The 13,080-nt window shown below is 43.6% G+C and overlaps 1 protein-coding gene across 10 annotated transcripts in view; it reads right to left on the reverse strand.

Moving 5' to 3' along the window:
• Positions 1-1,195: 1,195 nt before the first annotated feature.
• Positions 1,196-13,080, reverse strand: part of SEC31A (SEC31 homolog A, COPII coat complex component) — a 69,590-nt gene continuing 57,705 nt past the window's right edge. For all 10 annotated transcript variants that reach the window (XM_084627383.1, XM_084627389.1, XM_084627388.1 and 7 more), the window contains 4 exons: positions 11,455-11,727; positions 9,683-9,802; positions 2,920-2,991; positions 1,196-1,808 (listed from right to left, as the gene is read on the reverse strand). In XM_084627383.1, coding sequence (XP_084483509.1) covers positions 1,629-1,808; positions 2,920-2,991; positions 9,683-9,802; positions 11,455-11,727 — 645 coding nt within the window. In that variant the 3' untranslated portion in view covers positions 1,196-1,628. The remainder of the gene's footprint in view (positions 1,809-2,919; positions 2,992-9,682; positions 9,803-11,454; positions 11,728-13,080) is intronic.

Genomic DNA, 13,080 nt, shown 5'->3' on the forward strand with positions numbered 1-13,080 from the left:
CCACAACCGCAACTACAGCCTATGAAACAGAGCCTGTAACATGGGCTAGCCAGACTGGATCTGTGAGACTGTTCCCCACAAGAGGAAATGCCACATGATGCTGAACTGGGACACATCTAATCAGTCCATTTTCAGAGCTGATGGGAAATACTTACTCGACCATATGGTCCAAGAATCCATGGGTGGATGACTGACCAGCTTATTTTTCTCCCGGAGACAAGAAAAAGGATTCCTGAGCCTCATCACTCGGTTCTGGCAGTGCTGCCATATTTCATCTGTCTGCCACTATTCAGCCAATACAATAGCCCACTACAGAAGAATAGGAGGAGGATTATGTAGGTGCCTAATTATGGATTTAGGAACCTCACTTTTGTTGTCTATATTTAAAAGTCTCAGCATCTGATGGAGTGAAACAGTTCTCTACTGCAGCTCCTCAAGAGCAGTTTTGATAGCTTCTATGGGTCTACAGTCTCACAAACACAGGCTGTTGCGGGCATTACCTTTTAATGAGAGAGTCCAGTAATGATGGAATTGTCCTTACCACACTTATTTGCAACTCATGACACGTTTTTCAAATTTTAAAAACTCAAGTACCATTTTAAACAAAGCCAAAAATGGCATCAGTAAAGAACAAACACGCAAGAAACTTACCTGACTTGGTATGGGGCCAGTGGCATGGCAGCGGTCATGTCACAGCATAGTGCACGTCAGAGCACTGCAGACGTGAAAATGGCCACCTATAACTTCTAACATCAGGGGAATGCAAGAAAAGGTTTGCCTTTGTTTATGTGCTGAATGCCCACCTCTCTCTATTAGTTGCCTTAGCAACTTGTAATGATTTCAGATCTTTCAATGCTCTGCTAAGCCCTTCCTTGACATGTGAACACCCTGATGTAAACTTGGAATAGAATTGTCTTAATCCCTCTGTACCAGGACTTCCATAATGCACTCAACACTGAGAAAACATGTCTACGCCTCCCCAAAGTGATGGATAGCTCTCCCCCTGGCTCCAGGTTCAAATCTCAAAGCTTCATGTCATACAGACATGTTTTAATAAATTAACCTTTATTGAAAAGATCACATCAACCTTTATTTTTCTTATTTGCCCCAGTGCAAAATTAAGCTATTTAACATCGAATTGGAATAAACTGAATTGAAGGTAGCTTTAAAAAATGAATGACAAAATACACTTAAAAAGAGGATCAGACACTTTAATCTGGCGGATATGGAGGAATGGCAGGGGAGGTGGAAAGAATGTGTTATAAGGTCTGTCTGATACACAACCTACCAACAGCTTTTACCACACATTTCTGGATTAAAAACCACTGTTTAGTAGTACAACATGCACTTAAAATTGACACTACGAGGTGTAATCCATTAAATATACTGTCTGTAGACAGGAATCATTAGGGATGATAAAAGATTAAAATAAAAAAGCACCCGGGCTCAAATGCCATTCTAAAATGACGCAGATCTGCAGGGATAGTGTCGTGCCATTGATCAGAGATCTACTGCAACATGCTATAAGGTCTGGTATTTGGTCCCCTTCTTGCACATGTTTTGCAGAAATGTACTTCTTTGAAAAAGTGACATCACAAGCTCTGCATAGGCGAGGGAGGGGGGTAACGTCAGACCCCCAGCTTATTGGCTTGGGTGAGGACGACTTTCAGTACTGGCATGAAGGCAGATGTCTCGCTGAAGTTGCTGGTGCTGACTATGTGGGTGTGGATGTTCAGTCCCTCTGTGTAGTTACGCGTTTCGATGCTCTTCGCAATGCTGTGCAAGCCGTTGATGATTGCTGGGGAGAGCTGAAATGAAGCCGAGGACACAGAAGGAAGTTCAGCAGAAGGAAAAACATCCAGTACGCCAAAGTCAGAAGACTGAATAGCCAAGGTCAAGCATCAAACCACAGTGCTGCTGTGGAACCTGGGTCATCCCTTGGAAAAGGTGCGGCAAAGAACTAAAGCATTTTGGACCTAAAATAAAGCCTAATGAACTCAATGGCCGTCTTCTCATTGACCTCAGCTGACTTTGGTCAAGCCCTTTTACACCAGTGTTTGCTTTTCAGAGTGGAAGAATATTAACTGAATCATCAAAATACCAGAATAAGAAAAAATGCCTACAGAGCTCTTCTGGAATGGGGCAGAGGCTCAAGGCAAACTTGTATTCTGGGACATACAGCCAATTCCACAGATGGCTTTACACCACTATTACACCAGCATCTCCCTGAGTTCAGAGCACCTGTGTTAGTGATGACTACGAACAAGACACATTAATGGCTTTATTGTTATTTATTTACGTACATTAAGGTTTGTCTCCTCTTCTGGAAGCATCCCACGAGCAAGTGTCAACAACAAAAAGATTTATCACGAAAGAAAGAGGGTCTTATGGTTATGCCACTGGGGCTAGTGCTCAGCAGAACTGAGTTCGGTAGTTGGCCAATCCACAAAACTTCCTGTGTGACCTTGGACCACTCACTCAGTCTCCATGTGCCTTAGCTCCCCATCTGTAGACTGGGATGATACTTCCTCTGTCTGATTTATCTATGTAGACGGTAAGCTCTTTGGACCAGGGACTCCTACTATTGTGTGCTTTTAGCACAGTGGGACCCTGATCTCAGTCAGGGCCTCGAGGCACTACCATAATACAAATGCCATATAACTCCACCACATGCATGAAAAGTCTGCACACACTCACAGTGCCAATCATTCTAGGTAATGATTAATATGTGATAATTAAACCTATATCAATGCCATCTTTTCAAGAAAGTCTTAGAAATGCCTACAGCATAAGAACAACCTCTGCATTAGTATTCTACTGAAACGCTGTGCATCTAACCAATGATATAATATATATGAATGCAACATCATATGGAAAAAATATTCAAAGACAAAGTAATAAAAGAACAAAACTACTTACTGTCTGTTCCCTAAGTTTGTCATACAGAAATTCCAGGCGTTTGTTGGCATCATCTAACTTCCTCTTGGTTTGCTGAAGGGGAAAAAAAAGGAAGTGGAGCAGTACTAAGAACACAGTTCTGATTTTATAGTGAGAATATAATTTAGTCACCAGGGGAACTGTATAGCGAATGAACAGCAGCAACTAAGATTCCCTGATTAGCATTGTTTTCAGTAAGACTTTAAGCTTAGAATAAGGAAAAGTTATTTACTTGTTCCCATAATATAAGAACTAGGGGTCACCAAATGAAATTAATGGGCAGCAGGTTTAAAACAAATAAAAGGACGTTCTTCTTCACTCAGCGCACAGTCAACCTGTGGAACTCCTTGCCTGAGGAGGTTGTGAAGGTTAGGACTATAACAGGGTTTAAAAGAGAACTGGATAAATTCATGGAGGTTAAGTCTATTAATGGCTATTAGCCAGGATGGGTAAGAAATGGTGTCCCTAGCCTCTGTTTATCAGAGGGTGGAGATGGATGGCAGGAGAGAGATCCCTTGATCATTACCTGTTAGGTTCACTCCCTCTGGGGCACCTGGCATTGGCCACTGTCGGTAGACAGGATACTGGGCTGGATGGCCCTTTGGTCTGACCCAGTATGGCCATTCTTATGTTCTGTTCTTAAGCTGTTTGCTCAGTACCTTTTGCCATTGATTGAACTACGAAAGACGAAGACTAGGTGATAGTAGAAAGTAGCCAATCCCCACACCTAAGTTTCTGCCTACCTACTGTACTGCAGTAATACAGCACATGTGTAGTTTGTGAAACATCCTCAATGTTTTGGGATTTTAAAAAGTGACATACAAATATATAGTATAAATTTTCTTTTGCAGCTAACTGGGAAAACATGATTTCTGTTAAGTAAAAATAACGCTAAGATCAAAATATCCAGCCCAAGGAATAATTTTGTCCTGAGAGTTCAAGGACTGACAGTAATAAAAGACAAAAAACAAGAAATGAAATTCACTCATTTAAAACTTATTCTGACTGTATTTTAATGGCAAGGCTATTAAGAGTAAAAATAGGAACATGTGTAAACAAATTCTTACTGCAAGCAGGAAAAAACAAACAAACCCCAAGCTACAAAACATCTTTTGTGCCCATTGAGAGTTCTAATTTTGCAAAGACAGAAATTTATGGGTGCAGTGTGATCTTTTCTGCCACAAAAATGATGACATTTTTCTTAGAATAGCAAGTTTTCACCTAAGATAGATTCACGATTCCTGCCCAGGGTGTGGGGTGGAATTTCACTATGTTCCACCAAAAGTGGCACATTCATTAGTGAGATGGTGAATTTTCATCCCACATCATGTTTGTGAACAGCTGTGAATATGAAGTTTTGCACATGACTAATCAAAGTAAAAACTGAGAGCCCTCCAGCTGTAAACAGCACAGCACACACGCCGCTGCTAGTGAAACATGAATGAGGAGAGGCCAGAAGCATTGGAGACACCCAAGTTTGGTGAAGATCTTGGGATTCCTTCTTCCAGTGCAGTCTCAGGACCTTCTAGAATCAATAACTTCATTTACCAGAGAGCATTTCACTGAGTTATTGTATTCAGTAAAGCACTAACAGAGAGAGAATTAAAAGTTATATGGCTGTATTTCAGTAGAGATTTGAAGTGTGATGGATGGTTCAGATAAAGCAAGGTTATTTCAGATGGCAAAAGCTTCAAGGAGAATGTCATTACACAAGCACATTCTAGAGCTAGCGTGGCATAACCCTGCGTGGTATCCAGGGATTTAAAGACAAAAATGATTTCCCAAAATGACATGACAGGGTGAGAAAAGAGCCTCTTAGCGTGACCTCCCACATATAAGATTTTGTACCATTTGCCTCAAATCACTTGACAGCCTGGGTACTATCCTCTTTTTACAGATGGAGGAATTGACGCATAGAAGGATTAAGTGATGAGAATAACACCTGTGTTCAGCAAATGGCACAAAGTCACAACACAAGTCGGCAGCAGAGCTGCAAATAGTTCTACTGACTCCCAGTTCCCTGTTTTAACCACTAGACAACACTGTCTTTCATACCAAGTCCTGTATTTGTACATAGCCTGGTAGAGACTGCCCATGTGCTGATGATATCTATTCCTCAAATATACGGAAGGACTCATGACAGCTTTTCCAGCTACTGTGTCCAGGGAATGTTTGCTCTGCCCAAGAAAATCTGAGAGATTTTTAAAGAATTAAACAAACGACTGGGCTGATGCCCCAGAAAAAGTGACCTTTTCATATGCAGAAAACAAGAAAAAGTGAAGTGGTGTCAGAACGTGAACTGAATTTTCTTCAGGCCATTCTTACGTTTGCTGCCCAGAACGGAGAAAGTAGAATTATGGGAGCAAAAGGCCAGACTTCTTTATTGTATTTGACTTTTGCTCCCATCCCGCTGTAGAGAAAAGCATTGGGCAATCAACTGCTACTGAATAGTCACAAGTAGTATTCTGAAAACTATCAAAAGGAAAATGAAGGGACTCTTTCCCACCTCCCATGAAGACAACCTGTACAGATCTACCAGGAAATGGTTGGGATGAGAAACAAGAGGAGGAGGAAACAGACTATGATACAAGTTGGTATCAAACCAAAACTACATCTCCAGTTTAAATTTTAGATAGCGGTTCAGTAAATATGACACAAAGCCAATTTGTGAACAGTCCACTGAATGCTTACTACAAAGCCATTATTGTATTCCAGCACCAACATGTCAGTTTATATTAATAATGGAAACCTGTGTCTCTGTCACTGGTTAAACATATTCAGCATACAGGAGGCCAATAGCCACTCAATCTTCCTTTCATAACCTACTTACTGTTGGCACAAGCTGAGGAGTAAATATGATTCTTTACAGCTGCAGTGTTATTGACTCAACGCAAATCTCTCTCTTGGAGTCTCACCACTATTTCCATTGCTTACTTAGAAATGTTTGTTTTCTTTGGAATTGGAGTGACAACTCAGGAAATGCACTGAAGCTGTTAAAAAGATCATGGACTGGCACTTGCAGTAAATAAGCCAGGCACAGCTGTTGTACTTTACCGTAATAAACCACAGTAAAATGTTTCTGCAAAAGTAGTAGGGCTCTAGTCTAGTCTCTGTACGTTGCCACTAGAGGGCAGCATGATTAAACACTTGAGCAGATCTGAAATTCCATCCTTTAGAGCAGGGGTTCTCCAACTATTTTTGCTGGGCCTCCCTTTGAAAGTATTTCAGGCTGTGATGACCCCCGCTTCCTCCCCCATACCAAGCCATGCCACCCTTACTTTGGCGCAGCGCTGCCTTCAGAGCTGGGCGCCCAGTCAGCAGCCACCGCTGTCCAACCGCCCAGCTCTGACAGTAGTGCAGAAGTAAAGGTGGCAATATATCGACCCCCCCCTACAATAGGCTTACAACCCCCTTTTGAATCAGGACTCCCAGTTTGAGAAACATTGCTTTAGACCGCAGTGGTCACATGGTATGGGAGGACATTGGCACAACCATCTATTACTACAGAGACAAGAGACACTGAATAAACCCAATGACTAAAAACTAAACAATACTTTTCCCCCTCTCCCCTTCTTCTGAAGCCTGTTTGTTATCATGACACACACGTCACCTTGTGACACAGAGGCCCATTGATGCCAATAAGTAAAGGGTTCTCTGAGCTGGGTCAGGAACTCCTAACAGGCCTGACAAACTCACTACACCTAACACATTGCTGCTGTATAGAATACCATGTGAGATCTTAAATGAAAGCCAGGATGATGCTGGCCAAGAATACCATTGTGAAGTGTGTGTACTCATTATATTTAAGAAGTTATGTCAATATGCTGAAAATATGTCCTTACAAGTTTGTGTCCAGATGTTAGTCCCCAGCAAAGGTGAAAAACTGGTTTAGCCAGACAAGGGATGTGTATTTGCATGACTGCTTAGGTTCATATATAGATTAAGCATGGTAAGCCAAACACAATGGGAGCTACACTTGGATTTCAAGTCAACGTATGGATGTGAAATAAACAGACCTGCGGGAAGACACCTTGGAGCCAGCTCCCCAAGAAGGAAATCTCAGGGGTCTCCCCATCTTTGGGGACAAAATAATGAGTTTTGGGAAATATACGGAAAAAACTAAAAGACTTTCTGTCATCTATTGACTGAGGAAACTGCTTAAAGGGCAGGAGGTATTCATGAAAACCAGTATCTGAGCTATGACTAAAACAGCTCTGTTAAAGACTGAATCCTTAGGAGAGAACAGATTCTTTCAAATAGGAAAAGGTGACCATCCATAAGTATAGACCTGGGATTGCATTTTATGTTTTCTTTTATTTGAAATCTATTCTTCTTCTTATCCTTGCTCGCTAGGTCTTAAAATCTTAACCTTCATTTAGAGGTCATAGAATCATAGAATATCAGGGTTGGAAGGAACCTCAGGAGGTCATCTAGTCCAATCCCCTGCTCAAAAGCAGGACCCATCCCCAATTAAATCATCCCAGCCAGGGCTTTGTCAAGCCTGACCTTAAAAACTTCTAAGGAAGGAGATTCCACCACCTCCCTAGGCAACGCATTCCAGTGTTTCACCACCCTCCTAGTGAAAAAGTTTTTCCTAATATCCAACCTAAACCTCCCCCACTGCAACTTGAGACCATTACTCTTTGTCCTGTCCTCTTCCACCACAGAGAATAGTCTAGAACCATCCTCTCTGGAACCACCTCGCAGGTAGTTGAAAGCAGCTATCAAATCCCCCCTCATTCTTCTCTTCTGCAGACTAAACAATCCCAGTTCCCTCAGCCTCTCTCATAAGTCATGTGTTCCAGACCCTTAATCATTTTTGTTGCCCTTCGCTGGACTCTTTCCAATTTATCCACATCCTTCTTGTGGTGTGGGGCCCAAAACTGGACACAGTACTCCAGATGAGGCCTCACCAATGTCGAATAGAGGGGGACGATCACGTCCCTCGATCTGCTCGCTATGCCCCTACTTATACATCCCAAAATGCCATTGGCCTTCTTGGCAACAAGGGCACACTGCTGACTCATATCCAGCTTCTCGTCCACTGTCACCCCTAGGTCCTTTTCCGCAGAACTGCTGCCTAGCCATTCGGTCCCTAGTCTGTAGCTGTGCATTGGGTTCTTCCGTCCTAAGTGCAGGACCCTGCACTTATCCTTATTGAACCTCATCAGATTTCTTTTGGCCCAATCCTCCAATTTGTCTAGGTCCCTCTGTATCCTATCCCTGCCCTCCAGCGTATCTACCACTCCTCCCAGTTTAGTATCATCCGCAAATTTGCTGAGAGTGCAATCCACACCATCCTCCAGATCATTTATGAAGATATTGAACAAAACCGGCCCCAGGACCGACCCCTGGAGCACTCCACTTGACACCGGCTGCCAACTAGACATGGAGCCATTGATCACTACCCATTGAGCCCGACAATCTAGCCAACTTTCTACCCACCTTATAGTGCATTCATCCAGCCCGTACTTCTTTAACTTGCTGACAAGAATACTGTGGGGACAGTGTCAGGTTCGTATTTGTTTTCTCTATAAAGAGATTGCCGTGCTGCGTTGTTATAAAGGATCTGATCCTGAGTTGTTCTAGTCCAGCTGTGCGTACTCTGTGCCTTCAGGGACAGCTTAGCTTGTAATTCCCGTGCGGGCCCAGTGACAAGGGCTAGATATTACGGAGGGGGATGCTGTTAGATGGGGCTCAGGGTGTGATTGTGACTAGCCCGCATAGAGGGGGTGGGGTTGTGGACACCTGGAAGTCAGTGCTTGTCTGGGGCCACAGGCTGTTGGTTTCAGGGAGCTGATCTACAGCAGGCATCAGGCAAAGCTGCTTCATGCTATGGGCAGGTGGTGATGAGGCACCTCACACCCTGAATACCCCTGGGGAGCGTCATACACTTATCAAAAATGGAGGCTTAATATGATCCTTCTGCCCGTCTCTCAGCTCGGATGCACAATAGCCTCAGCGAATACCCACCTCGGCATATGAGGTTTCTTGCTCCAGTTAGAGGAATGGGCTAAACAGACAATGACATGCCAAATCAGATTAGCGTAGCTCCTACCTTAAGGGGGCGGGTTTAGTATGAAGAGAGGCAGAGGAATCCTTTTCTCCTAAACAGAAATAGAGCGAGGATCCCATTGCTCTCCACCCCCCAACCCAGACCAGAGCTCCAGTTCTTCCAGCCAGAAGGGAGCCCAACGATGCCACTAATACCATGAAAGGAATTTGCCCTTGTGGACAGAAGGAATTCCTTCCTGCCTTTCTCCCAGAAGCAGTGCTCTATCTAGGCCTACTTATCCAGTGACAAGGTGACCCAGACCTGGAGCCATGTTTCCCGTGTGGTGGGGCAGATCGTTAGCACTAGGTCACAGAGCTAGTAAAGATTTGAGGTGGAATCCTGCTCCTGCTGAGGTCAATGGGAGTTTTGCCATTAACATCAACGCGGCCAGGATTTCATCACCCTTGATTCTTTGTTTCCCATTTGAAATGCCTGTGGTGCTTTGCTGTGCTGCTGCTGAGCGGCTGCCACGTTCCGTCCCCAGCGTGGCTGCCTCTCCATGGTGCACGTGGGTCTCTGTCTACAGTCTGTGTCTGCTTTATGTCTGTAAAGTGCCGAGGGATCCCTTGGGCCAGAAAGAGTTAAAACGAATGAGAGACTTATCACTGGTTAATGCAGCCACCACGGTGTACATCGAATTAAAATTATAGAGTGCTGCTCCACTAATGGATCACCAATGCAAAGACCTACTGGATCTGTGGCAGACGACAGGCATCTCTGGATCAGAGCTTCAAATGTGGTCTTCAGAATAAGGTGCTCATCAGGAATAGGCTTCTTTGTAATCTTCTCCGCTGGCAATGACTGCACATGCTAAAGAAGAGAAGATGGGGTGTTAAAGTCACTTTGGAAACTCCTCGGGAATTGTAGGTACTCTATCATTGTTTCTTAAACTCATCACAAGTTACTAACAATCTGAGCACGCTCACTCGCTCCTCCCTTCCATGCCTGCGGAGCTGAGATCACTGAAGAGGCAACATTAGCAGTGTCTCAGTTGGGGAGTGCATCTGATATCTCTTCTTCAGCAGCAGCTGTGAAAAGCAGGGTAGTCGCAGGGAGAAGCGACTCGATTAGCCTGACTGCCTGGCTCAGGGTAGTAGCAAGTGCAAAGCAGCAGCAACTAGGTGTTTATGGTTATAAAGTGACAACCTTGAATGAAGATGGCGGATACAAACCCCATGATGCTCTTTCAGCTGTGTAAGATCCTGCTACTCATAGTGAGATGAACACCTCCTGGCATTAGTCTTGTTCCGGTTTGGGGAAAGGGGACAAATGCTCTGAGGTTGGAGTTGGTCAATATAAACAAAGGATGGGTGGGAGAAGGACACAGGACGTGCCTGTAATAACTGATTTATAATTTATGTCCAACTGGTTGCTACTGCATTGTTTGTCATGATTACCAGGGGTTAATTCCAGCAGGAGTTCCTGGCATCTCTGCAGGAAAGGGGATGATGGCTTCAGGTTGCCCCATTCACAGATACCAAATGAGACAGGCATCGCTACCTATGACCAGGTTGAGATCAACCGTCAGGAGGGGACCCAGTATGGGAGGTACTAATCTGTAAGCCAATGAAGAGGTCGTCAGGCAGGAAGCTGGAAACAAAGAACCTTCGGACTGACAAACAGAGATTCTAAAGCACGGGGAGGAAGACACAGGGATCATGGGAAGCAAAGTGAACCCCAGCCCCCAGAAGTGGGGGTGCCTGGGAGAATCTAGGTCAGACAGATATGCCTGTAGATTTGTTGTGTTAACCCTCCCGTTCCCTTGTTATGCTTGGCCGTACTATTAAAGTTACACAATACTTTGGTTTGTCAAAGCTGTACTGGGTCTCTATATTCACACTGGTCACAGCTGTGAAAGAAAGGCTGCTAGCAGCCAAATTTAGTCAGGCCTGCTCAGCCATCACGGTTGGTGCACAGGAGGCCGCAGCCCACCCTCTTGTCTGAGAGTGGGAGAATCATGAGATTCCACCCTGGAGACCTAAAGCCTTGAAGCCTAAAGTCTGAAGGGGTTGCATTCAGAGAGACCACTGAAGGGGCAGAGGTGCAGATAGCCTTGAACCGTGAGACGGTTTAGTCGATTTTGCCTTCTCTCTCAGCCTCTCTCTGGATTTGTCTACATGAGAAAGATGTACTGGTTCAACTTAAATTGGCTTTTATACCCATTTAAACCGTGCAAACCCCCATGTGCACATTCTTACTTCAGCTTAAGAGGGGCTTATTTCAGTTTAACAGAAACCAATTCCCAATCGACTTATGCTAAACCAAAACAAGAGTGTACACACAGCCTTTTGAATCAGTTTAGTTAAACCGGTGCAACTTTCTTGTGTCGTTGAAGCCTAAGATGAACAGAGAAAGTTCTCATTCTGTGTCTGTTCCGTGCCTATCACAATGAGTCCCCAATCCTGGATGGGGGGGTTAAGCACTACCGGAATACAAAACAACATCAACTTAATTGCCATTACCTGTATGGCGTTGCCAATTGGAGCTCCTGGTGCCCCCTCTGTACTAGTTTTTGAGACAGCCGGAGGCACGACTGCCTGCCCCAGAGGCTGCTGAATAGGCTGGAACGGGTTTTGTAAAATGGGCTGCCCTGATGGAAGATGCGAGGGCTGAAACGCAGCCTGGGCTGCTGGTGGCAGTGAAGCGGGCGGCTGCTGCATCTGGGATTGTGGATCCAGCAGAGGGTTCATTATTGGGGATGTGATGGGAACAGGAGGCATGAAGTGATCAGGTGTCTAAAGAAAATCAAACAAGAAGTTTACCATGCCTTCTCTGCTCATTATTTCCACAAAAAGGGCTGTATTGTACTAACCCTGTCTTTCAAACATGATGTACCTGTAATACAGAAATGTAGGAAACAATCCCTTTCTCCCATCTCCTTATACATTCTGACTTATGACATAAATTGACATAAGTTGTACAAGTGACAGATAACAAGTACATAAAAGGTTTCAGAGTAACAGCCGTGTTAGTCTGTATTCGCAAAAAGAAAAGGAGTACTTGTGGCACCTTAGAGACTAACCAATTTATTTGAGCATAAGCTTTCATGAGCTACAGCTCACTTCATTGGATGCATACTGTGGAAAGTGTAGAAAATCTACTACACTAGATCTTCTACACTTTCCACAGTATGCATCCGATGAGGTGAGCTGTAGTTCACGAAAGCTTATGCTCAAATAAATTGGTTAGTCTCTAAGGTGCCACAAGTACTCCTTTTCTTTTTGCAAGTACATAAAAGGTCTCTGTTCTAAAAATCTTACAATCTAAAACCCCAATCCAGCGAACACTTACACACATGCTTAACTTCAAGCCAAAGGGCTCGTCACCAACTGGAAAAGCATGTGATTAAGTGCGTACAGGATTGGGATCTACAGGCAGTAGTGGGTACCACATAGTAGAAGACACTCTAGAACTCACAGAGTGGCATACAGTCATTACAACGTGGCGTTTTACTTTCAAGAAAACGAAAGTGTAAGTGAGAATGAATCTCAGTTAATAGCAGAAAATTAACTCCCAAATATCCAGATTATTTAATGATAGCATTACTCAGATGGGAAATAGTCTATGAATACTTCATTTCTTATTGCTTTTTAATCTGTGTTTATATTTTAAGATCTTATTTGCAAGAACAGTTTTTTATTCTCATCTGTAAAGCGCCTACCCCACAGCTGGCACTATCCAAACAATACATCTTTCAAATGAGAGTCAAGCCTCTGGTAAACAGATTGCTATTAAGCCCAATTATTAATGCAGTTCAGAACTAGTGCCTAAATGTTTGTATGTACATACGCACAAAAGGCCACAAACGTGAGAGAGAGAGTTTGGGAGAGGAAAGAACAGATGACTAAATGGGATGCTGGCTTCTGTTACAACTACAATAACGTGAAAAACAAACCACAGTTAGACTTTCCACACTTTTTAAGGGTATTAAAGGAAACAACAAGAAAGTCCAAGATGCTAAGTGTAGTTCTGGTTTAATGAAACTGTAATTATGGCTGGTTGCTTGTCATGGCAAAAGACATGTTTTGGTCACAGCAAAAAAAAGCAAAAGTCACAGTTTTAGCTATAAAAAAGAAAATCATGGCCCT

This window comes from Lepidochelys olivacea (assembly GCF_965140295.1).
Source record: "Lepidochelys olivacea isolate rLepOli2 genome assembly, chromosome: 4".
In the NCBI taxonomy this organism is placed as follows: Eukaryota; Metazoa; Chordata; order Testudines; family Cheloniidae; genus Lepidochelys; species Lepidochelys olivacea.